Source organism: Haemorhous mexicanus, chromosome 23, assembly GCF_027477595.1.
Source record: "Haemorhous mexicanus isolate bHaeMex1 chromosome 23, bHaeMex1.pri, whole genome shotgun sequence".
Taxonomy (NCBI): domain Eukaryota; kingdom Metazoa; phylum Chordata; class Aves; order Passeriformes; family Fringillidae; genus Haemorhous; species Haemorhous mexicanus.
This window is the reverse complement of record NC_082363.1, coordinates 5681024-5706295: the sequence shown is the minus strand read 5'-3', so window position 1 is coordinate 5706295 and position 25272 is coordinate 5681024. Positions and strand designations below refer to the sequence as shown.

General features: G+C 49.1%; 2 protein-coding genes across 3 annotated transcripts in view; one reads left to right on the top strand and one right to left on the bottom strand.

The window, feature by feature from the left end:
• LOC132337754 (probable glutamate receptor) overlaps nucleotides 1-6325 on the top strand; it is a 12030-nt gene extending 5705 nt beyond the window's left edge. The window contains exons 5-10 of the mRNA XM_059866580.1: nucleotides 642-868; nucleotides 1129-1226; nucleotides 1676-1893; nucleotides 2429-2654; nucleotides 3076-3323; nucleotides 4611-6325. Of these exons, the coding sequence (XP_059722563.1) occupies nucleotides 642-868; nucleotides 1129-1226; nucleotides 1676-1893; nucleotides 2429-2654; nucleotides 3076-3323; nucleotides 4611-4712 (1119 nt within the window). The 3' untranslated portion in view covers nucleotides 4713-6325. The remainder of the gene's footprint in view (nucleotides 1-641; nucleotides 869-1128; nucleotides 1227-1675; nucleotides 1894-2428; nucleotides 2655-3075; nucleotides 3324-4610) is intronic.
• PANK4 (pantothenate kinase 4 (inactive)) lies at nucleotides 6214-25272 on the bottom strand. Of its 2 annotated transcripts, XM_059866577.1 has the most exons (19): nucleotides 25101-25270; nucleotides 22463-22545; nucleotides 21786-21994; nucleotides 20179-20362; nucleotides 19590-19682; nucleotides 18304-18457; nucleotides 17464-17645; nucleotides 15989-16070; nucleotides 14777-14877; nucleotides 13992-14147; nucleotides 13065-13177; nucleotides 12491-12578; nucleotides 11134-11285; nucleotides 10665-10720; nucleotides 10141-10190; nucleotides 8862-8969; nucleotides 8607-8707; nucleotides 8105-8173; nucleotides 6214-6725 (listed from the first exon to the last, which is right to left on the bottom strand). In XM_059866577.1, exons 1-19 carry the CDS (start codon nucleotides 25216-25218, stop codon nucleotides 6512-6514), a joined length of 2313 nt encoding a protein of 770 aa, XP_059722560.1. In that variant the 5' UTR covers nucleotides 25219-25270; the 3' UTR covers nucleotides 6214-6511. The 2 variants fall into 2 exon arrangements, with proteins under 2 accessions (XP_059722560.1, XP_059722561.1); XM_059866578.1 differs by lacking the exons at nucleotides 6214-6725; nucleotides 8105-8173; nucleotides 8607-8707; nucleotides 8862-8969 and adding an exon at nucleotides 8988-9423 and having other exon boundaries at nucleotides 25101-25272.

The window sequence follows — 25272 nt, the reverse complement described above, 5'->3', positions numbered from 1 at the left end:
TGTGTTTATTGTGGGATAACTCCCAAATACACACTGCAATTTACAGGTGATCACAGAGCCCTTTTATCCATGCAAGTATTACTTTACAGATGATTACAGAGTCCTTTTATCTATAAGTATATAAGAGAATATAGGAGTATCTAGAAGTATATAAGAGCATTGAATACCCAAAAATACAAATACTTATTTATTGGAAACCTGAGCTGTTCCTTGGGGGTCACATCCCAAGGCTGTGGACCTGGAGATGTGATGCCATTTCTGTGGGAATCTTTAAAATGAGAGGGTTTTGGGAAAGCTGCAAAAGGCAGGCTTTAGAGCCAGTAGAACTAGGGTTAGAGCTGAGCTGTAACTGATTTGTCAGTAGAAAAAATTTATAAGAAGTAGAAAACTAAGGACAAATAGAATAATGGTTTGTGTATTGAGCCTTGTCTAAAATAACTCTCTAAGTAACAAAAAAGTATATCTAGTAAAATATTAGGAAGTTCTAAGCTTAATAATGGAGCTCTGTAATAATGGAGCACCCGCCCACTCAGCCAGGGAAGCACCTGCTTGAGGGACAGAACTGTTTGAGGGACAGAACTGCTTGAGGGACAGAACTGTTCCCTGGGCTGGGGGCTGATTGTTTCTCGTCTCCTTGGCAGGAAGCTGACATCGCAGTGGCTCCTCTGACTGTCACTTCAGCCAGGGAGGAGGTGGTGTCCTTCACCACGCCCTTCCTGCAGACCGGGATTGGGATCCTGCTCCGCAAGGACACGGCCTCCCAGGACATGTCCTTCTTCCACTTCCTGTCCCCGTTCAGCAAGGAGACCTGGACAGCTCTTTTATTTGCTTACCTGCTCACCTGCTTCTGCCTCTTCCTTGTTGCCAGGTACAAATGCATTTCTTTCCCAGATTTGTTCAAGTCAGTGCCTTTCTCACCTGTGAAGAGCTCACAGGTCCCAGGGAGCCTTTTGCTCTGAGGAACCTCCTGTTCAGCTCTAGACAAGGGCTAAGAAAGCTTAAACCCTGTCAGGCTAAGCCAGCATTATGAGTGGGATCTCCCCGTGAGGAACACCAGATCTCTGGATGGGGATTATTTTTGTTTTTTTCCCTCTGAATGTCTGGTTTTATCCTGTCATTTTCCCACAGACTGAGCCCCTGTGAATGGAACGAGCCAAAGAATGAGGAGAACCACTTCACCTTCCTGAACAGCCTCTGGTTTGGAGCAGGAGCACTGGCCCTGCAAGGTGAGCTGGGAGGATGGTGATGGTGCACCCAGCTCCTGCTGTGACCCTGGGGTGAAAAGGTGTCCTAGCAGGGACACCTGGAGCTCTCAACCAGTTTGGGAAGGTGTGAGTACAGACCTGCTGGGCTTGTCCAGGTGACTGACTCCAGCTGGGGAACATTTTCTGCTCTGGGTAAGGCAATGCCCAGCTGAGCATGGCAGGGCAGCTTTGTGCAGAGGAGCTGTTTGTGCAGCTTTGTGCCACTGCTGCTGCCCCAGCCCTGCCCAGAGCAGCACAGAGGGACCCTCCAGGCTCAGGCTCTGTGTAGCTGCAGCAGGGTGCTGCAGTCTGCCTTTATTTAAAGGGCAGTCTGTAACTCAGGCTGGTGGACCTGCAGTTCTTGGTGTGTCTCTGGCCCCACGTCCCCTCCTGTGTGATTTATGGCTCTTTATTGGCTCCCCGTGGTGCAGGTGCCACCCCCAGGCCCCAGGCATTCTCGGTGAGGGTCATTGCTGTGGTCTGGTGGCTCTTCACCCTGGCCCTGCTGGCCGCCTACATCGCCAACTTCACGGCCCTGCTGAGCTCCGGCAGCGAGCAGCTCCCCATCCAGACCTTCGAGGACCTGGTCAAGCAGAGGAACCTGGAGTTTGGGACACTGGAGGGCTCCTCGACCTTCTACTACTTCAAGGTGCAGAGAATCTCCCTGTGCCCAGAGGCAGGGGCTGTAGCACTGCTGAGCTGGGGCTGTCCCACAGCTCAGGCCCTGTAACCCCTACAGCACCCTCGTCACTGCTGACTCCCTCAGTTTTCCTGGCATGCTTCAAATAAAATTGTTTATTATTATTGATTATTGTGCTGTTCAGCCCTTCCTCCACCTCTTCTCACAGGAAAGCAGGTGCAGAATTCTTATTTTTATTCTGAATTCTCCTTTAAAAATCTCTCTACCCTTCAGGGGCTGCCCTTGTGTACCTCGGGCAGCAGGTGCCATCTGTGACACTTGTACGCCTGTGTGATGCTTGTCCCCAGTGTTGGGGACAATCTGTGCTTGCAGGGGTTCACACATGGTTTAAGTGCTCTTCTTCTCCAAACAGTTTCACAACCCTTGCACATACAAGCAGATTTTTCCTTTTTTTGGTGCTTGTCTCACCCTTGAGTTTGACACTTGCATTTTTTGACACTTGGGTTTGACGTTTGAGTTTGACACTTGGATTTCTGGGCTGCAGAACTCCAAGAACCCCATTCACCAGATGATCTACGAGTACATGGAGAAGAGGAGGGAGCACGTGCTGGTCAAGACCTACCAGGAGGCCGTGCAGCGTGTGATGGACTCCAACTACGCCTTCATCGGCGAGTCCATCTCGCAGGACCTGGCGGCCGCCCGCCACTGCAACCTCATCAGGGCCCCCGAGGTCATCGGGGCCCGTGGCTTCGGCATTGCCACCACGCAGGGTGAGTCCTGTCCCCTCTGCTGTCCTGCTCCTCCCTGGGACAGCCACGGGCCAGAGCCAGCACTGCTGTCAGGGTGACCAGACTGAGAACGCTGCATGGCGGGGTCACTGCTCTCTGGGGAATTAACACTGGCTCTCACTTTGGATTCTAATCCATAAATATTCATCTCCTGGTGGCCTTGGCCCCAGGAATGCAGAGCAGGGGACAGTCTGCTCATGTTCTTCCCAAAGCACCTTTGCTCTGCCCTTATCCCACCTGTGTAACCACCCCTCTGTGGCCAGGGCAGGATCATTGCTAGCCAGGGAAAGCCTTTGGCAGGCGGGGCTGTGTTCAGTGGCACCTCTGACCCCTTTAGCAATGTTTAACTAAACCCTGGCTGGGGGCTCTCCCACCCTCCTCCCTCTCCTCTCCTGCTGCCCAGCATCCCCCTGGACCAAGCCCCTGTCCATCGCCGTGCTCAAGCTGCGCGAGTCGGGCGACCTGGACTACCTGAGGAACAAGTGGTGGGAGAGCAGCTGCCTGCGCCAGAGCCGGGAGCGCTGGGGGCCCCTGGAGCCCCCGGCCCTGGGGGGGCTCTTCCTCACCCTGGGCATCGGCCTCGCCCTCGGCATCCTCGCCGCCCTGGCCGAGCTCTCCAGCAGCAGCCGCCGCGCGGCCGCGCACGCCAAGGTGGGCCCTGGCTCCTGCTCCGAGCCCCATCCTGCATCCCTGTGTCCCTCCTTCCTCCAAGGTGGGCCCTGGCTCCTGCTCCGAGCCCCATCCTGCATCCCTGTGTCCCTCCTTCCTCCAAGGTGGGCCCTGGCTCCTGCTCCGAGCCCCATCCTGCATCCCTGTGTCCTTCCTTCCCCCAAGGTGGGCCCGAGCTCCTGCTCCGAGCCCCATCCTGCATCCCTGTGTCCCTCCTTCCACCAAGCTGGGCCCTGGCTCCTGCTCCGAGCCCCATCCTGCATCCCTGTGTCCCTCCTCCCTCCAAGGTGGGCCCTGGCTCCTGCTCCGAGCCCCATCCTGCATCCCTGTGTCCCTCCTCCCTCCAAGGTGGGCCCTGGCTCCTGCTCCGAGCCCCATCCTGCATCCCTGTGTCCCTCCTTCCCCCAAGGTGGGCCCTGGCTCCTGCTCCGAGCCCCATCCTGCATCCCTGTGTCCCTCCTCCCTCCAAGGTGGGCCCTGGCTCCTGCTCCGAGCCCCATCCTGCATCCCTGTGTCCCTCCTTCCACCAAGCTGGGCCCTGGCTCCTGTGTTTAATCCTGTCCTGCCTCCTGTGTCCCCCTTTCCCCCAAGGTGGGCCCTGCACCTTGTCCTGCCTCCCTATTTCCCTCCTTCCTCCAAGGTGGGCTCTGGCTCCTTCTCCAAGCCCCATCCTGCCATCCCTGTGTCCTTTCTTTCTCAAAGGTGGGCCCTGCACCTTGTCCTGCCTCTCTCTAGCCTTCCTTTCCCCAGGGTGGGTCCCAGCTCCTGTCCTGTCTCCCCACCTCCCTCCTGCACCAGCATTTCCACCCTGACCTTGGTTTTCTGAGAAAAGCTGTGCAAGGGGTGAGAGGAGGCTGTGCAGTTAAAGTGCCAAAATTTCACAGCTTGGCCTGTGGGATGGGTTTGCAGCCTGAGCAGCATAAATATAATATATAGAAATAAAATTAACCCCTAGCATCCCTTCCCATCCCCCCCCCCCCCCAAAAAAAAAAAAAAATCAGTAACATTCCCTGAAATCCCAAGGCAGCCAAACTGCATTCCACTGCCCTGGGTGTTAGAGAGGACATTAACTGATCCCAAATGAGTTTATTTATGAGTGGTGGCTGTTCTGTAGTCATTAGGCAAGGAAAACACACACACAGAGTGAAACTGCACCAGTGCCCCGGCGTGCCCCTTGGTGCTCCTGCTCTCCAGCCCTCCCAATGTGCACATGGAAAAGATGGATCCACAGAACAACCACCCACAGCCCTCTCCTCATTTCTCTTTCAGAAATCTTGCTGCTCTGTTTTCACAGAAGAAATCTGCACTCGTCTACGCATCAAAGGAGCTGCCAGACAAAGCCAGGAGACGTCAGGGAAGGCAAATGCTTGAGGAGTTTTTGCTGTGTTAGGGTTGTGCCACGTCCTAGGAGCTGTATCAATGTAGGAAGATGTTTTTCTGCTAGCCTAGAGTGTTAGTTTGCTAATTACACACACACACAGCACTTCTGGAGTGGTGGTGGAGCTGCAGACACAGGGAAATTAAGTGGCTTGGAAGAATTTAAATTGCTAAGGGGTTGAGTGGAACTGTGACAAATGGATAAAGTGGAGCAGAGCTGGCCAGGATGGTGGGTCCATGTTTAGGTTTGAAGTTCACCCTGTAAGTCCATGAAGGCCTGGAGGAGGAAGTGACTGGGGACAGGTTAATGTGAAGCCTCTGCTACTAATTCCTGTGTGAGGAACAGTCCTGGAACATTAAAGCTCTTGTCTGTCTCATAATCAGGAACAGCAGCTTAAGCATTGCAGCTATAAATAGCCTCACCCTGCCCTGCCTGAGCAGGAGGGGCTGGTCCCTGGGAAGGCAATTCCTGGATCAGAGCTGACAGTGCTGCTGTGTAACCCCAGACAGGCCCTCCCTGCACCCCACACCCCAAAAAGGGAGCCCCTGCCACCACGGTGAGCTATGAAATGCCAGGCAGGGCTTGTCCTTTGTCCCTTCCCAGCACAGGATAAGGGCCACTGTGGGGTGACAGAGAATGTTTTGTTCTTGTTGCCCAAGATTTGAAGACTGACAGTGGAAATCCATCAGTGCCAGAGCAGGGAAGGTGTGGGGATGAGTCAAACACAGCAGAGCCCCAGCTCCCCTGCAAGGGGAGATGTGAGGGTGTTTTGCATCACGCTCCTGCTCTCAAACAATGCTGAAGTTCAGGGGAACAGTTTTCTCAGCTGCATGTTAAACACCTTCCTCATTAAGCTGTTTCCCTTTCAGAGCTGGGATGACTGAGGCATTTAAGTGTTAGGGCAAATGGGTGGTGAAATCACTCCATTTATGAACTGCACAGCTGAAGGAGGGAAAAAACAAATTGGGTTCCTTGGGAATGGCTGTAATTGCACTGCAGGAACAAAGCCACCAATCCTTGTCAGTCCCAGCAGGGAGAACTGAAGGCAACACAAACCAAGGGGGCTCAGGCTGGGAACTTCTGGGTGATCCTGAATCCAGCACTGCACATTCCCTGGGAGGGGAACTTAGGGAGACCCAGCTTCCAGCTGCTGTGAAGGAATTCAGTGCAGCTGCAGGACTCCCTCCCTTGTCCCTCCTGCTAATGGGAATAAACAAGGAGTTAGGAATTCCAGGTGTTGGGAAACCAGGGCTGGTCCTTAACTCACACTGCAACAGCCCTGGCTCAGTCACAGCCTGAGCAACGTTTGTGGGGTGAGAAGGTGGATCAGCCCTTCCATCAACTGAGCTGCACAGAGCAGGAGAGATTTAGGTAAGTCTAAAAGCTGAAAATGCAACATCAGAAAATGCAACAACAGGTTCACTTAGCAGTTAAAAACTGTTTGGTAGGTGCTGTGTCACTGCTGGCAGAGTAGGCAGAGATGTATAAAAAAGGTTTCATTGACATTTAAATATATTTCTATATGAATGTCTCACAGAACAAAAAAATAAAGTCTTTCCATCACAAATACTGCAGCATTAAAATAAACACTTACCAAAATAAACAATGAGTGATATACATATATATATTTGAGTGTGTAGACTATAGAGTGAATCATATTGTCGCTTTTTAAGTCACAAAAGCACAATATAAATACGGAATTTCCTGTGAACTCTTGTCCCTGTTGTAATAAAAATACATTCTTTACAGTTAAAGTAAAACTAGTGCAAGTCCGTGGGCCGTGCCAGCTCCATCATTTACAGGGCACTTCGTACTTGAAGATGACGCTGAAGATTTTGCCCCCGAGGCGGTCGGCGAGCCACGAGTTCTTGATGACGGCCAGCTTGAGGCTCTCACACCTGAGCACGGCGTAGTAGTTGGTGTGGATGGCCCTGCCCATGCCCTCGATGACCACCAGGTCTGTCTGCCGCTCCCGCACCAGCACGGCCAGGCCCTGGTCCAGGCGGCTGCAACACAGCGCGGTCAGAGCGGCCACAGCACGGCCAGAACACGGCCACACCATGGCCAAACTGCGGCCACAGCATGGCCAGAGCATGGCCAGAGCACGGCCACACCATGGCCAAGCTGCGGCCACAGCATGGCCAGAGCACGGCCAGAGCACGGCCACACCATGGCCAAGCTGCGGCCACAGCATGGCCAGAACACGGCCAGAGCACGGCCACACCTCAGCTCCACCTGCAGCCACACCACGGCCAAACTGCAGCCACAGCATGGCCAGAGCATGGCCAGAGCATGGCCAAACTGCGGCCACAGCACGGCCAGAGCACGGCCACACCTGCAGCCACACCATGGCCAAACTGCAGCCACAGCACGGCCAAACTGCAGCCACAGCACGGCCAGAGCACGGCCACACCTCAGCTCCACCTGCAGCCACACCACGGCCAAACTGCGGCCACAGCATGGCCACACCACAGCCACACCTCACCTCCATCTGCAGCCACATCACAGCCACCCCTCGGCCACCACTACAGCCACACTTTGGTCACACCCCAGCTCCAACTGTAGCCCCACTATGGCCACACCTCAGCTCCATCTGCAGCCACACCACGGCCACACTGTGGCCACTCCTTGGCCACCACAGCGGTCACCCCTCAACCACCACTGCAGCCACGCTTTGGTCACACCCCAGCTCCATCTGCAGCCTCACCTCAGCTCTACCTGCAGCCACACCATAGCCACACTGCAACCACCCCTCAGCCACCACTGCGGCCACACCTGCAGCCACCCCCCAGCTCCATCTGCAGCCACACCCCAGCTCCATCTGCAGCCTCACTGCAGCCATACCTCAGCCCAACCTGCAGCCACACTGTGGCCACACCACAGCCACCCCTCGGCCACCAGTGCAGCCACACCACAGCCACACCTGCAGCTGCACCCCAGAGCTGCCCACTGGGATTCTGCATGGAGTTACTGGTGCCCACAAACAGCAGCACCTGAAAGCCAAGGGGATCAACTGAAATGTTGTTTCAATGTAGCCAGGTTGGGATTTTGATACAGGTAAGTTCTGTCTCCAATAGAGGAACTGATCAGAATAGGTTAAACAAGGTGAAATGGTGCTTCTGTCCCAGGGGGTTTTGGCCACCTGCAGTATCTGACACCAGCCATGACCACAGCTCCTCACCCAGCTGTGCCCAGAACACAGACACCTCACCAAGGGCTGTAAGGCCTGAGCAGTGACAGCTCTGTAACCCACACTAAGCAACTCCTGATGGGTGTGCAGAAGTGATTCCCAACGGGAAGGGTGCCTGGGATGCTCCACAGCCAAACCTCTGACCATCCTGCAGCTGAGGGACACAAACCACACAGTGGGGCTTTGCCCACGTACCTCAGATCCAGGCACGGAGAACTGGAGCCCGTCTGAACCAACAGCAGCTTCCCATCCCTCAGTGCAGAGCTGTTAAAAAAGACAAAAATATTAAACAGCTGCTTCAGCAGGGCCTTGCACATCTGGGAATAAACCAGAGAAGCAGGAATATCAAACCCTCTTTTATAAAGGCTTCCTTTGCTGCAGGGACTTCACCAGGAAACACAATGTTTCCTTGAGCATCCTCTCCTGGGGACACTCTGTGTGTGACATACATGGATTTGCCTCTATTAACACAGATAATTCCTGGCAGAGCAGCTGGAGTGCTTGTCAGGGGAAGACACAACACAAAATATAACTATGGGCGTGCCAGAAAGACCCAATTTCTAAATTTTTCACTTTAACAAAAGCAAATGCTCTGCCTTGGGCTGAGGCTGCAGTTACAGATGAACAGTGAAATGCAAAGCCAGGCTGTGGCCAGGATCTGCTGTCCCCAGGGAGGGGTGACAGAGGTGCTGCTTACTGGATCACGGGGTCCATGGCCGCGATGCGCTCGGTCACGATCAGGGACTCGCTGTAGGTGACGTCGTTGAGGGCAGGGCCAGAGTTACAGGCCAAAATCACCTGGGGGAAGGTGCCAGGAGAGGTCACACAGTCAGGCTCTGGCATTCCAGGTGCTTGGATCATTCCCAGTCTGGCAGAGTGTCCTGCTGGTGGGCAGTGACACCTTCCAGCAGCTACCAAAACTCCAGAGGAGTTGGCAAGGAAAAGCACTCACCTCTGTCCCTCTAGAAAGGAGCTCTCGGACAAAAGGAAAGACTCCTAAAATTATGTCTATCCCACTGTTATCTGCGAAAATTAAGGCACATTTATGAGGGGGACCCTCCTGCAAGAGAAAACCAATGCATTCAGGATGGAGCACCACTCACCTCAGGGCAGTTTGTTATTCACAGCTACTCCTCCACAGCCCCACATTTTGTACCCTGGAACACCTGAGCTTGGGGTCTGGACTGCAGGAAACTCCCAGCACACACCAGTGACAAACAGCAGGAACGGGGCTCCCTGATGGTGCCTTTGCACAGGGGTTTAAAACAGTTCCTGTTTTAAAACACCCCTCAAGTTCCTGGGCTGTGTTTGAGACAGGGCTCTCAAACTCCAGCAACAAAACCTGCACCTGCCAACTCAAGCCAGGCCTAACTCCAGAGTCAGGCTTTGATCCTGAACGCGCTGGGTGACAGCTGGACCTACCTTGGAGGGTGTTTTAAGCCAGCCTGGTGCTGGCTGAACAGCATTCCCTTCTGCCAGGAAAGGGCAGCATGGACTGTGGGGGCAGTGACATCCTAAAATGAAAAGATAGTGCCTATTCTCCATTAACCTCTTCATTTGTTCTCAACCTGGTGTTATGAAACTTAGTTCACTCCAGTTCAGAAAACAGAAGAACTGAAAAATGCTTAATTCCTAATAAAAACTGACAGGACAGTGCCTGTAGTTCCCTAATCATCCCAGTTACACAAGATTAGCTGGTGCTTTGTTTTAGGATGGAGCATGTAATGATTTGCTATAGGCTGCTCATCCCAACCTTTAGGCTGCCATTTTCAACAGAGAGATTTACACAAAGACACAAAAGCTTTTTAATTAATCTTAATTAAATGGTAAAAGAGATCACATGGGAAAAAAGAAAAAAAGCTTTCCTAATTGGCAAGTTCATTACATCCAGCAAGCTCCTACATCAATGCCAGTTTTAACTTGGCTACTCAGGGGGAGGAACAACTCAAACACTACATTTGGCCCCAGGGTTTTAAATTCAGGGGTCTGGGGGTATGGAAATAAGAGCCCTGATAAGGAGGGGAGGCTCTGGAGCAGCTGGGCTCCAGTGGGAATTCAGCTGGGGAAGCAACCACATTTTAGACTAATTCCTTCATTCCTTTCTTTATGGTGAATTACTGGGATTGTTTTGGGCTGTCTGAACAGAGCTCTGTTCAAACCCCACGATTAGCAAAGGTGGTTTGGTGATTAAGGTGGTTAATTAGTGGGTTCAGGGCCACCCAGGGTCATACCTTCAGTCGCTCCAGCCACTGGCTGTAGGAATCTTCCAACCAGGGACGTTCTGTGGCACAGACAGAGCAGTGTCAGCATTTCTTATCAGCAGCCACTAACTCTTATCAGCAGTCATTCTGCACTTGGTACAAGCAGGAGGCTCATGCTGCACGCACTGAAGCATTTGAGCTCAGGTTTCCAATGTGAAATGTGTAGGCTGGCAGAGTTCCTGAGCCCTCTGTTATGGGAATGGCTCCAGGACAGGAGGCCTGAAGTGGAATTTTCACACTAAAGCTCTGGAGTGGTGAGAGCTGGGTGTGGACCCCCCAGGACACTGTTCCCTGGCAGGGACACAACAGTGAGTGACCATCTCTGTGTTTAAGGAGAGAGTGTGCAGGTTTAATTCCTTTGGAGCATTACCCAAACTCTGGGTCTGCATTTATATAATCCTAACAAGCCCTAATGATTCTCTGTCACCTAGGTCCCAGAGCCCCACAAACATTCCCTCATTAACATCCAACCACCAGCAGGGATCTCCCCTTACCTTGGAGCTTTGACTTGGCTTCTTCAAACCCAAACTGTGGCTCAGACTCCAGAACACTGGGACAGGAGAGAGACAAAGGGCACAGTTCAACACCTCCACCTCACATCAGTGGAATTCAAACATTTCTTTAGCTGGGGCCCAGCAATTTTACTGCACTGCTTAAACTGGGAGTGTCTGTGGGTCCCAGGACTGGGAAATGTATTTTTTAATCATGTTAAAAACAAAAGGCACATCAGGAGACTAAATCAGAGCTCTGATGCTGAAAGAAAACAGCCTCAGCAATGTACAGATGTTTGCAGGCAGCAGGCTACAGGAAAAAAGATATTTCTGGGTCTGCAAACCACCATGAACTGTCATGACTTAAACCAGCTGCAGGCTGTAACAGTGGTGAGGGGGAGATTGGGGAACTTTTGAGGAATTTTTTACATTCTGTAGCTTAAAGGGTGCTGTTAAAGGATGTAACACCTACTCTGAGACTGCCTTTGCTCCCCAGTCAAAGACATTCCCTGCCAGAAGTCCTTTCACCAGTGCAAACTGCCTCTCCTCCCAGTCCAGGGAATCCAGGGACTCGATCACACTCTGAAAACACTTCAGGGCTATTCCATTTTCTTTCTGCTTTACCTGTAAGACACACAGGAAACACTGGATTTACAGACCAACATTTCTCACCCAGCTTTGTCTGTCTCAGTCCCAAGGCCACTTTTAAGCATCTCCTCTGTGTTCAAGGCCTCTCATGGACCAACCAATTATTGCTGTCAGTGCTTAGCACCAAGGAAACTTTCCTAGATTCTCACAAAAAGTGTCATGAGTGCCAGGATATGATCTATAGCTCAAGAATTGCTGTTCTTAGCAGGTCAGAGGTGCAATAGATCTTGAGAAGATTGGGAAATGGCTCTTGGGCAAGGTGGGGAATGGGAGAGTGGACACAAAAAACCTTGTGGTAGTAAAATGATCCATCAACCCCAGGAAACCACCAGCAGCAGTCCCCACAAAATCTGAAGGGTGTTTATTTTTTTCTTTTGCATCATCCCAAATTCTCAGCAGCTCTGAGGTTTTTTCTCTTCTCTGGCTCCAGTAAGATCAGTGTTACAGGGTGAGCTCTCTTAGAAAATGTAAAATGATTCTGGGTACCAAAGTCTTGTCTTGGCAATAACTTGTCTGAATTACAGGAAGCAAACATGAGCAAAAGCCACCTCCCATGTGTTTTAGCCCTTTCCCAGAGTGAAGGTACCACCTGACAGTGCAGCCAGGGAGAACTTTCTCTGTATTTTGCAGAAATATGTCAACAGTCAGGAAAAGAGTCTTGGATCAGCCACTAGCACTGTTGTTATTTAGATGTCACACAAACAATGGACATACAGAAAGTTGTTTTTTGAGAAATAATGACTCAAATCTCCTCTCCCCAGTCATTTCATGTCACAGAACTAAGCACAGAGAGAAAACAGCTGCACAGTAATGAATGTTTTTAAGAGCAGGAGGTTGTGCATTGTGTCCTCTCCAACCCAGTGCTGAGAACCTCACAAGTGACAAAAGCAGCCACAGAGGAGTGCATCAGAGCAGTGTCAGCCTGGTGACACTGGTGACAGCCACCACACCCAGCTCAGGAGCACCAAGATGGCTTCTCAGGGCTGCCAGGCAACTGAAGCTGGTGATATTTTGGTTATCATTATCCTCACCAGGAGCCTGTTGAGGTGAAGGGTTTATGTCCCATTCCCCAGGGCTGTTTCTCCTCCCAGCTAGTGCAGGAACTGGATCCTAATCTCTCCCCTCTGAGCCATCCATCACTTGTGCAGTTTCAGAGTGTTGGAAAAGTGTCTTGAACTCACCTTGGAATAGGGATCTGGAAAACTGAACTCATTCAAACAGTGTTCCCTTGTATCCAAGAGACTTCTGACTGTTAAGGTACCATAAGCACTTTAAAAAGGGAGAAGGGGAAAAAAAACCAAATCAGTAACTTCAAACAGAAAAAGTTATTTTTTCCCTCTGTTTCCTCTGGAAGTCACAGCCCCTCACATGAGCACTGAAGCTGCAAGACACAGGTGCTAAACCCTGGCTTTACAATAAGATTGTTGAATCTACAATTATTTATTGGAGATTCAATAATCTTAAATCTACAATAAGATTATTTAAATACAGGGAGGGAGAATGTCCAGAATTAACTTGCTGCTATTTTTAATAACCACATGCAAATTTTTAATTACAATTTTTCTGCCAAAATAGAATTTCTCTGCTCAACTCCAGCAGGTGAAATCCAAAATCTCTGCGCAGAGGATCTGATGTTTGGCACATCTGAGCCTTCAGCCTACTTGGCTTTGTTTGCTCTGCTCCCCAACCTGGTTAGCTTCTGGTTGTCTTTCACTGCACAACAGAAGCAGCAAGTGGGAAAATCAAACCACTCACAAGGGCTGCTGCCTGAGTGTCTGGAGCTTGTTCCAGTATTTCTGGCGGAATTTCTCAGCTCTCTCCTGTGCATCCACAGAGTCTGGCTGGCTGGCTGCAGCTCGCTTTGCCACCTGGCAGAGAAAAGAGGCAACATTTTTGGAGTTCCCAAATTAACTCTTCCTCCTGTAATTGGTGTGAAGTTCAGTCTGAGCAGTAACCCCTCCATCTGCCTCCCTGTTCTGTGCCTGCAGCCTGGCTGCTCCCTCCCACACAGCCCCTCCCAGCCTCCCTTCATTCCAAACAGTAAACAATTTTAATGGCTCTTCTCATCCCAAAAGAGTTAAAGCTTGTTTTCCAGACTGCACTTTCAGAAATTAAGCACAGGTTCTAACTATTTAGAGGAGGAGAAAAAAATAACAATGCACATACAGTAAAGGAGAAGCAGGCAGAAATTTAATGGTGCATATCGACCCCTTGTGTTCTCTTTGTGTTTACTCCAGTGAACTGCCTGAATCAGCTTCAGTGCAGAAAAAAGTAATTTGTGTCTGGTTCAATTGTTCCCTTCCCATGGACAAGTGTCTGTGAGGCAGCAGGACTGCTCCCAGAGGAGGAACAACCCAAGGATCTCTGGCCTTTGGTTGTGTAACTGTCCTGCTTGCAGCTCTGTACAGAGAGGTCCAAGTGCCATTAAAGACAGAAAATGCTTTGAAAACACCTTTCAGGAGATTTAAAAAAAGCACCACAAAAGAACATTTCTGCCTTTGAAGAGACCAAGCCCTTCCTTAAGAGACTGGGACAATGCCAGGTGCCTCTGTCACAGAGAAAGAGGGGCTGCACTTCCAGAAAGGTGCCAGCAGGAACATTTTCCAGGACAAACATGCTGCTCCACAGATTTGTTTCCCAAATACCTGTGTCACTGACACAGGACTGTTCTGTGACACTCACCCCATCCAGTGCCTCCTCAAAGCAGGTGAGCCAGTATTTTCTGGCCATGGCATCATCTGTGAGGTCAACAGTGTCTGGGATATAGGTGGAGGGGTCTTTGAGCAGTGGCAGGTTAACAAGTGGTCTCTCCAATCTGTCCATTTCCAGCATGTCAAACTAGGGGAGAAATGAAAGAGATGGATTAGAACTCACTCAGAAGTTAACTCACAATTAATTAAATTAGCACAAGGGCTGCAGAAGTCCAGCCATTGTTAAGACTGACAGATTTGCAGACAATTATAGGTCATCATAAATAATCCAGTTCCCTCTGTGGATTATTTTATCCATGCCCACTCTATAGACAGAAATTATCCAGTGTGAAAATAATCCACGGTGGAATCAGAATTGCTGCACTGTCAGTGACTAAGAGATGACTGGGCTTGTGCTCTTCTGTCCAACCTTGTATTTTTCTTCTCACAGGAAGCAAATTAACACTGCTTAAAGATGGTTGACTAAGAAAATCCAAATTCTGAGGTATTTCAGCTGCAGCAAAGGGGTGAGAGACAAACACTCCCCATACTTTGGTGAAGGAGAGTAAGCCAAAGTAGCAGCCAGTCTGTTTCATGAAACATTCCATCCAACACCACACAGGACACGAGACATCACCACACCAGACACCAGACTGGGCACTTCTCTGGGAAGCAGGAGCCTCAAGGGCAAGCAGCAACCAGCTGGAGAATAATCCCCAATGTCCAGGTCAGCACTGCTAAGAGAACTCACACAGGGCTAGGAAAGACAGCACATACTGTACCACTCCGTGTTCTCTGCAGGGGGGAAACATCAGGGGATGTGCTCATAAGCCCAGAACTCCCAGCATAATTCTCTCCCCAGCTGTACTGGTTTGGATCTAGAAAAGAGAAAGACACAGACACACATAATCTGAAAATAAAACTGAGAATACTCCTGTGAGTGAGTCTAGAGCCAGCATCCCTCTGAGCAGCTGCTGCACTACACAAGCCAGCTCCCCTTGTCTTTAAAAGCAAACAGAATTTTTCCCTCTAACCCCCAAAAGAGATGTTTCAACCACTCAATGAATTACCTGCTCCAAGGAGCTTCAACCTGAATGAGACAAGAGATAATTTGAGTTCAAAAATCATTATTTTTAACCCCATTTCCTTGTCGTTAATCAGCATGCCTCCAAAGCACTACCACTGAGCATTTATTTCTAAATCTAGATCCATTATTAACAAAATAGTATTACAGAACTCCCAAAGCACAATGTAAGCTTCAGAGAAATATTAAAGGTATTTCCAGATTTGCTTTATTTGAGAAAAATGTAATGAGCTCAGATGTACAGTACATGCTGCAGAAGCAATGTCTTTAATTCTTCAGTAGCTGGTTCCTTGCCCATCTCTATCAAATGGGCAGGAAAAGGATTCCACATCCATTTTTTGGAGGTGTATTTGATACCTGCTGAGCTAAGTACCATCAGCAGCCTGTGGCTGTGCCACTGGAACCAATGTACTGCCTGCCTTGCCAGTACACCAACAGGGGAAAAGGAAAACTAAACAGGCAGAATTCCACCAAAGCACCCTGGATCCAAGGGATCTGGACAGAAGGGTCTCCTCTGGGAGGCTTTTCACTCTCAGACAAACAGTCTGGAGATGCTGGTCTTCCTCAGTACATTAAAGGAATTCAGAAGTGGCCTCTTAAAGAGGGGGAGGGTCTCCAAACCCACATTTCTCCAGCTGGATTTAGAGCTGTGACTGCTCTTTGTAGAAGTGCAGAGAGGAGAAGAGCCCAGTCCTGCTGCCTTCTCAAAGGTGAGCAGGAAATCCAGTGAGAAATTAAGATGTCCCTGCCAGAATGTATAAAACCAAAGCCCAGCATCTGTGTTTATTAGTGCCAAATGGATTTATTTAGGCAACAGCTTACATGCAGCCTCTTAAGAGAAACTTGGACAGTACACTGACATTTCAGAACACAGCATATACAGAACAGAGCAGTGCTGTACTTACTGTCTTGTTCAGCTCCTTTTAAAAATGCCCCAATGGCTCCCAGGTAGCCTTCATGTCTCAGGAACAATGCCTGAACCTCTCCCTGCCACAATATGAAACATTGCAATTGGATGGTCCCTGAGGGCTAACAGGCACCTCTTTGTCACTAGTTTCACACTTTAATTTAATAGAAACAACCAGAAGATGGTAATAGTCATTTGTGCTACATTCTCACACATTCAGCAACTTTAATGGTGCTTCTGGAACAGCTCAGGGAGGAACTGCTCACACACATCATTCCCCAGTTATCACACAGCTGGAAAACACCCATGCACCAGCAGTGTGTGCTCTATGGCCTTCCCTGGAAAGCACCACTGCATCATTCCATGAATATTCAACTCCTCTTGCTTCAACAGGCTGCAAATGCAAGGGCATGGGATTGCCAAGGTGAGTGCGTGCCACTGCAGCCAACACCTTTGGGACACTGCTCCTTGTCTTTATTTCATTGCACTGCTCTTCAACACCACACAGACACTGGGCATTACCCACAGGCAGGCATTCCCCCATCCAAAAAATCCAATTCTTAATGCAAAATGCAGGGATGCTGGGGAGGAGAAGCCTCCATCCTCACAGCAGGGCCCCTCAGCTTTCCCAGGCTGGGTGAGACATGGCCTGTTCCAAGGAATCCAGCAGGGACTGTGGGGACAGCTCACCCTGAGGGCAGCTACAGGGAAACAGCAGCTCCAGCTCACAGGGAGATTTGGATTTGAATCCCTGGCAAAGTGTCTCTTACAACAACCTAAAGCTGCAGTTTTGCAATAGCTTTCTAGGAGCAGAAAGGGACAACAATGGTGAAATAAAGAGGGGAAAAGGCAGCACACAGGAGTCTCTTGCATGAAGCACTGAGATGAGAAAAAATTGGTGTCATCTTCTCTACAGAACTCCCCAAGTGCAGGACTAATCCACCTGTAACAACCATTAACCAGCTTGTGGATTGGACCTTTCTCCTAGTCAACAATCTTCATTATTTTCCACAGCTTCAAAACCTGCAAAGAACTTCAGCTTGGTTGATCTGAGGTTTGATTTTCTCTTTAGTAACAAAACCCCACTGATGCCAACTGTCTCAGCAGAACAACCCCACACTGCATGGCCTGGGGGTGGAAAGATGCAAATCAGCAAGAGGAATTGAATAAGGATGGTGACTATCTAAGAACACAGTGGAAACTCATTACTTGGAGCTACAAGACAGACTGTCAATCAAAAAATAATAATAAAAAGAGAGAGGGGGAGGTAGGGAGAGAGAAAAAAGGCCAGACAAAACTCCCAGACATTTCACATTGATTTCACCCCTCCCACAGCACATCCCTGCCTCACCTACCTAAGGAGCAGCACTCTAAGCTTACTTCATGAGCAAATTCATTTATTAAGGTATCCCAACAGCCTAGAAAAACACCTAAAATGTGACTTTGCTGCAGGGAAGCCTGTGTTTCCCTTACCTTGGAGAAGAAGTTGATGCTGTAGGTGATTGTGCGCATGGTGACGGGGTGGCCCCGGATAAAAAACCCTCCAAAATAGATTTTATCCAGGTTGTGCAGTTTGGCATGCAGGCAGGCCAGCTGGCCAATGTCATTGCTGATCATGTGGAGCAAACTTTTGGCCATATCTTCTTTGGAAAACTCTGGAAGGCAAGGAAGAGTAAAGCAAATGACAGAGTGAGGAAGCTCCAGTGGACTCTGCTGCTTTTCTAACTGAACCTGCAGCTGAGGAAAGAAAAATCCAGGGTTGAAGGAGTTTTCCTGATGTGTGGAGAAGAAAAACCTCACATGTATAATGTACTTCTAACAAGGAGGAGTGTGATTTGAGTAAATATATCAGGAAAATAAGTCTATGTGGAACATTTCTTGGAAAGAAACTTCTGGATGGCAGGAATCCATTTCTTCTCTCTAGGAACCACGGGTGAGGGTTCATCCATCCCTCTTGGCCTGAGATGCACTGCAAATATTTCATTAAGATACTGCAAATTGTAACAAATCACTGCCAAAGGGCCTTTCTGGAGCCCAGAAAGCCACATCTATTTCCCACAGGAATGAATTAACCCCAGGCTAACCAGACAGCTATTTTTTAATTTTCCCTTGGCTTAGACAATCCCAAACTGAAAATTTAAATGTCTGCTTATGAAGCAGTACTGCATAATACTTTATATCAATATTGTGCAGGCAAAACACAAAATCATGAAAGAAGCTGGTGATTATTTTCAGCTCTACTTGTCAGATCAGTATAAAGTTGATTCCCAAGAGCCAGAGGAGATGTTTGGGTAGATCTTTTTATCCCAGTACCTTTGTCTGCTGTGGTGGACTTCCCAAAGCTGCTGGCAATGAGATTCCCACTGAGCCCCAGGGTCTGGTAGGCACCTCCATACACATCCTTCACCAGCATGTCCACGTTGGTGTGCTGGCCCTTTGAAGCCAGATGCAGCAATTCATCAAATTTCTGAGGGTGAGAAGCACAGTTAGCACAGCTGACCTGAGCCAGAGTTCTGCAGCATCTTTACTGACCAAAACCAGTCTTAGAATTATCCCTGCCAGGCAAAGACAGGCTATTTCTAATTACAAGGCTGTATCCAGAGTGATCAAACACACAGATCTTCAGTGGAGCTCCTTAAAAGATGAAAAGCACAATCAACCTTTCTTACTTGCAGATATTTTGTTGAATTTTCCCTGAAAACTAGGGTGGGTCAGCACATATAAAACAGTCAGAGGCCTCATGGCATCCCTTATCTTGGAATTCAGAAACACAGGAACTAAGAGGAAACAGAATTTTGTCTTCCTGGAGCACAATAACAGAGAAGTTTGAGGAAAAAGTCTCAGTGTGCCTTTACTGTGCCTGAAATTAAACTTGCAGGCAAGCTCCATTATGCCAATCCTTAATTTATAACCCTGTTAACTTGAATTTCTTCTACAAAACCAAGAGAGAATTAAGAGCAGGCACTGTCGTGTTCTGAGATTTCTTCTTTAGGAGCATCAAACCAAAAGCCCAGCCCAGGCTGTGCCCTCCCTTTGACATTTTCTTATCTGGTGCATTTGTAACTCTAGCTTTTCCTACACTGCTGACATTTAGGACACTCCTTTAAGCCAGGTGGCTCTTTGGGAAGCTCAGCATGATGTCAGAGCAGGACTAAGTCAGGCCTTGTTCATCAGGCCAGGATTTAAACTTGAATTGGCAACCAAGGAACCAACCATGAGGCAAAATTTCTCCTCTCAGCTCCCAGACATTTTGCAGCAATTCTGTGCTCCCTGCTTTCTCCTGCAGATAGTACTGCAGGAACTGGGCTGGCATTTTAAGTAGAAAAGAGAATAAAAAATTACTTTGAGGAGGCTCTTGTCCATCACTTGCCCTTGAGCCCCAACAGGATTGCTTTTGGTCACAATAAGCACCTTCTAATTCTTGTCCCTATATTCCACCAGTATCTTTTATTCATGTAAAACTTCCTTTTATGCATCAGAACTGTCAAAAATATAAACACAAGTGCAGGACTCAGCCTTGTTACCTAACATTCCAACATTTCAGGCTTCATCCCAGCATTTAATTAAACCCCAGCCCCCTTGAAGAGACACTTGGGTACCTTTGTTTTGGTGAGCAGAGCTCCCAGACCCCAGAAGGTTCCACCTCCAATTGAGCTGCCCCCAATCCATTCAAATTTGTCTTCTGATTCTACCTGTGAGTCAAACAGGGCAGATTTACTTAGAAAGTCTTTTTATAATGTTGAACACAGATTTAAATGTCAGAGTGTGCAGGGTTTTGGAAGAGTGGAATCAGTGGAGATGGAATCCTCCCACTGTGGAAGTGGCAGGTGAGAAGGGCACATTGCACATGCACCACAAGGAAATCTTTGTATTTAATTCTTGGCAAATATTGCTAAATATAGACACTAAACTTGGTCTCTTCAACAGTGTGACAAAACAAACAAAAATCACTTTGATCTGACAGCCTTTGTCCTCATTAGGTAATCACTTCTCTAAACATCAAATTAAATGTAATTTTAAAAAAATTAGTGAATAGAAAAGCATTCATAACTCTGCAATTAATTAACTTCTAAAAAGGCACAGTTTCATTTTTAAACCTTGCATTACCCAAGAAGAAACAAGTACAAATCTGAACTAGGGAGAGGTTTCAGATCAAATCTCCAGCAGAGCATTTTGGCCAACACTCACCTTCACTATGGAGACCCCTGAGCCAATGTTCACCAGCAAATAAGGGAAAATGTTGGGGTGGTTGGTCTGGAACCGGAATTCTGTGTCTGAATCCTTCTGGTAAGCAAACACCTCGTGGGGGATGTTCCTCAGCACAAAGTTGCACCCCTTAATTAAGCAGGTCATTACATCTTCCTTATCAACTCTGAGGGGGAGGAAAAAGCCTGAAATAAATGTCCCAGCCCTCCTGATAAGGCAGTTTGATTTTGGAGCAGGAGTTTGCACAGACTTGGCAGAGGGGAATTTTCACACCACCTGGCACAAGCCCAGCTCCCTGGAAACATGAAACCTCCATCTGCACATGGTCTGGGGCTCCCCTTCCATGGCAGAAGTGCAGGCTGGAGTTCTGTTACACAGTGACTTTAATCATGTTGTCATTAAAAATAATCCTGTTTGCTTGTTTACACTGCTCTTTTCCTGCCCTGCTCCTTTCATGGTCTGTGCACCCCTGCCACAAAGTAGGTCAGGAGGCTTAGCTGGAAATTAACCTCAAAAAACAATTTCCCAACATGGAATAATTGTCTGTTGCTCTTCCCCTGGCTCCTAATAAAGCACAAAAGGCCCCCTCGACATTTCAGCACTTGTTTATGACAGATTCAAGGGGCTGGGAGGAGCCTACAAGTGGGATTAGCAAACACAGAAAAAGAGATTTCTCACAAGAGCAGCAGGATTCCCAAGAGGATATCCCCAGTGTGGAGTCTGGGAATGGGACACAAAACTTAGAGAAGATGATTGATAAGTCAGCTAACACACACTGACTTCTCTGAACCTCTGTGTCTCTGTACTGTTGTTGATTTATGGAAATTCTTACAGGAAACATCCTGAGGCTTGCTGGAAACACATAAACAAGGCACAAACTCATCTCAACTACTACAGAATGATTTGTGTGTTCCACGGTGGAGAAGCTGCTCTGGTTTGGAGCTGGAGAAAAACTGAGTGTGTCAGAACCAAATAAAAACCTAAACCAGGTGCACCACATGAGATAAGAGGGGAAAGTGCCTCCTTATCTTGATCAATTGATCTTTAGTACCAGCCAATGAAGTACTAAAGGGGGCTGGTGTGAAATAAGCAGATAACAGAGCCCAGCTTATCAGGAGAAACACTTAATTTGCAAAGAGTCTAAAAGATGAGCACAGCCCCTCAGGGGTTGGGGAATCTACACAGATCACAGCAGGAGAGGTGCCTTGAAGCTCTCCCCAGTGATGTTTAATATTGGGGTAAATGAATGTTTTTCTACACTTACAGCATAGAAAGTGTGAATTTATAGGCACCAAACTGTGGCTGTGATGGTTTTTGTCTCTGTATTAATGAGACAGCCTTTGATGACATCTAGGCAGGTTTCAGTGTCAAGTTTTTAGTATTTGGTGTTTGATAATGGTATTTGAACAGTAAATTTATGAGGTTATCATTCATTGTTCTGCTGCAAGCCTTTGCATGAAGTTTAGGTAGGAGCTGTACAGTAAATGACTGTCACATGAATTACCTCTGAGCATGCCCAGGAAAATGACAAAAGCTTTTGGAGTAGGTGTAAGTTAATTCTTCATAAAATAAAAAGAAGCTTCACTTACTTCAACCCCAGTTTCTTCTCAATAAGGTCTTTGAATTTATAGGCACCACCACCTGTGGCTTTGATGACTTTTGTCTCTGTATTGACAAGATGGTCCTTGATGAAATCTAGGCAGGTTTCAATGTAAGTGTTTTCAAATTTAATGAAGTGAAGTCGAGCTGTAATCTCCTCCTGAACAGATATTTCATACAAAGGTTCATTGTCTATGTCCTTTAAAAGAGAAAAGGATTTCTTAGAGAACATTCTTGCAGAAGCAAGGTTAAATGCTGAACTACTGAACATCAATACTTGTGCTTTTCTTGCCCTTGAAACTGTGTTAATGCCATTAAACATAACACCTCAAGCTATGCCAAAGAAGAATAGAGTTTCACAGCTCTTAATTCTCCTTAAGCTGAGATAATCAATTCTCCCATGCAGCTGACTGCAGGAAATCCCTCTGCATGAGGAAACTCAGGTCTGCACAGGAGCAAGGTTTTTTTACAAAAGTTACTCTATTTTCCACACTTACTGTCTGGAAAATAAACATTTCAAACAGTACCTGGCAATACAAACACTTCCCAAAAAGTTTTATATAAACAAGTTATGAGATGTGCTTGGATACAATTTCTGTTCTAGCCAGTCCAGAACCTCACTCCTGTGAGCCAATCCCATGCAGCTGATCCCTGATGGAATTCTCACCTTTCCAGAATGATCAAAGGATCTCACTCTTGCCACTTTGTGCTGTACAGTTGAGTAATAAGCCAGCTTGGTTAATGAACCACCTGTTCATAAAGAGATGACAAGTTATGATTAATGGCTCACCTTGGAGCAAACAATAGAACTTGTGTTTATGTCAGCTCTTGGTTCTCCAGGTTTCCTCAGGTAAAGCCAGAGAAAATTAATGGAAATGCAGAAAGAATCCTTTGTTGAGGAACTTCTTGGCCTGGTTAACCCCCAGAGCATCACAGGAGGGAAAAACTCCATAAATTCAGTTTGTGCCTGACTGATGTGGGATGAAGATGAGCAGTGGAAATTCTTAATTAGCCAGGCCAGTACACGTACTGCTGGTATTCACCTTGTTTGGGAACTTGATGAAACCCCCCCAAATCCGTACCAGGATTTTCTCAGCTGGTTTGCCACCACTGAGCAATGCCCCCCATGTGCACAGAATGTTTCAGCAGCCACACCGAAATAATATTCTTACCCTGCTTTTAGGGACAAGTCTGCAAACTCATGGCTGGTTACAAAATGACCCTCTGTACTGAGTAATTATTTTGCAAGACTGGTTTTGGCTTTGGGGTAAAGAATGCTCACAGTGATGTTTCTCAAGCACACAACAGTTGGAGATGTTAACAATGTGCAAGTCTGAGCAGAGCAGCCTCATCATCCCCTTCAGGCCTCCAGTCTGCTCATGGCAATAAAACTTTCAACTCTCCCCTGGACACAGAATTCAAGCTCTTGCCCTGTCTTTGCATTTGACCTGCAAAAGTGGATTTCTGGGGTTACACTGAACAGCTTCAGTGTTTTCCACCACAGTGCTCCAGGTCTGAGAGTAACTGTGATCCACTACTGGTTTAACAAAGTCTTGAAAGTAAATAAAAACCTGGCAATGTTAGATCCTAAACAATGGCTAAATTCAGTGGCACTGCACTCTGCTGCCTAATAAAAACCAAGAAATGAAGCAGCAGAGGTGAAAGACACTGTCAGCTCTTCCATAGTGCTCAAACATTTTTGTTAGGAAAGTATTTGCAGCTTGTAGGAGAAAAACAGGCAGCTTACTCCAGGAAAATTTAAGTGAGGTCAACAAAGAGTGACCATGGACAGACACTTACAGTAACAAAAGCAATAAAAGTTCCTGACCTTGGATCTGATTTCAGTGTCCCAGGCAGTGCTTTGAAGTTTCTGGCAAACAAAACCCATGGTCTGTTCTGCTAAAAGGTGAGGCCTTGCACAGTTTTTATGGGAAAGTTTCCCTCCACAGCTCCAAAGAGAGGCTCAGCGTTGGAGTGTCACGTTCTTAACACCGACAATGACACAGGTGCTGCAGGAATTCACCACCAGACCCACGGGATGCAGAGCCACGCTTTGTGCATTATCCCCTTGCTCTCCCAGTTTTTAAAGACTTAAATCCATTCAGAACACCAGCTGAGACATGTAACTAGGTTTTATAACTAATCCCAGCACTCTAATTCCGAGCTGACCCGCACAAAGGGCCAGCTCCAGCTGTTATTTTCACAGGCGTGCAACCAGCAGCTCCCGAGGGGCTGAAGCGACACGACAACATTTTCTATTATGGTGAAGGTTTTCCTACCACTGTCCCTGAGTCCCCAGCACACAGAGCAGTGTTCACCTGAGCACTAATAGCTTGCTTTTCTTTTCCCTGGCTTTTCTCCTGAAAAGTTCCGCTGAGCCCGAGACCGTAAAAGGGAAGGGAAATGTGTGAAATGGCACTTGGGGCTTAGTGGGTGTCCGCAGAACCGCTGCTGATCCCTGCACGGGAGGAACGGGGAGCAGGCTCAGCCTGTCCCTGCACAGCTCCCGGCTGTCACCCTGCCGTATGTCACCCTGCCATGTGTCACCCTGTCCCGTGTGCCACCCTGTCCCCCGGTGAAATCGCCCATGTCGGCTGCTGGAGCGTACGCACGGGGCAGCGGGTGGTTTTGGGGGTGACTGAGGCAGCAGTGACAGACCCTGACACACGGCAAGCCCCGCAGCCGCTCTGTCCCGCCCGGGCAGTGTCACAGCCGCCGTCCCCGGCCCTTTTTGTTTCTTCCAGGCCGGTTTTGGGACCCGGAGGAGCGCCCGCAGCATCCCGCGGGCCGCGGCCTGGGCCGGGGGGCGTCTGAGGGGCTCCGCACTCGGGCCTGGCGCACTGGGGCAGGGCCCGGCGCGCTCTGCGGGGGTGCAGCCGATGCCCCCCAGCCCCGCCGCCCCCCCGCCGGTCCGGCCGAGCCCTCCGGGCTCTCCCGCGTTCCCCCTTGGCCGCCAAGGGCAGCCCCGACCGGGCCACCCCGCCCGGCTCCCCGCGGCCCGTTACCCGCGCGGGGCTCGCCGGGACCTGTAGTGCCGTTCCTCGTCCGCGCTGCGTCTGCACCCAGCGGCGGGACTACAACTCCCGTCGTGCCAGGCGCCGCCCCCCATATCGCACAACCCGCTGGGAGGTGTAGTGAGCTCGCGCCCACCCGCGCTGGCCCGCGCGTCGCGGGGGACTACACTTCCCAGCGTGCCCCGCGCGCGCCCGGCCCGGCCCCCCCCCGCGGGCCCCCGCAGCGGGGCCGGAGCCGCCGCCCGTTCCCCACCACCGCCCCTTCCCCGCAGGCCTCCCCCGCCCGGTTACCGATGTCTATGGCGAAGCGCTTGGCGTTCTCCAGGTTGCGGAAGATCTCGTCGGGCGGGAGGGTGATGCTCTTGTCCAGGCTGCCGTGACCGCTGCCGCGCCCGCCCCGCTCCGCCATTTTGAACGCGACCCGCTCCCTCCCTCACCCCGGCCTCATCGGCATGCAAATGTA

Coding starts and splice junctions, on each gene's coding strand:
- PANK4 (XM_059866577.1), bottom strand. CDS start 25,218: ATGGCGGAGCGGGGCGGGCGCGGCAGCGGTCACGGCAGCCTGGACAAG. Junction 21,995..22,462: donor CCTTTGATCATTCTGGAAAG/GTGAGAATTCCA, acceptor TCTCTTTTAAAG/GACATAGACAATGAACCTTT. Junction 20,363..21,785: donor GAGAAGAAACTGGGGTTGAA/GTAAGTGAAGCT, acceptor CCTCCCCCTCAG/AGTTGATAAGGAAGATGTAA.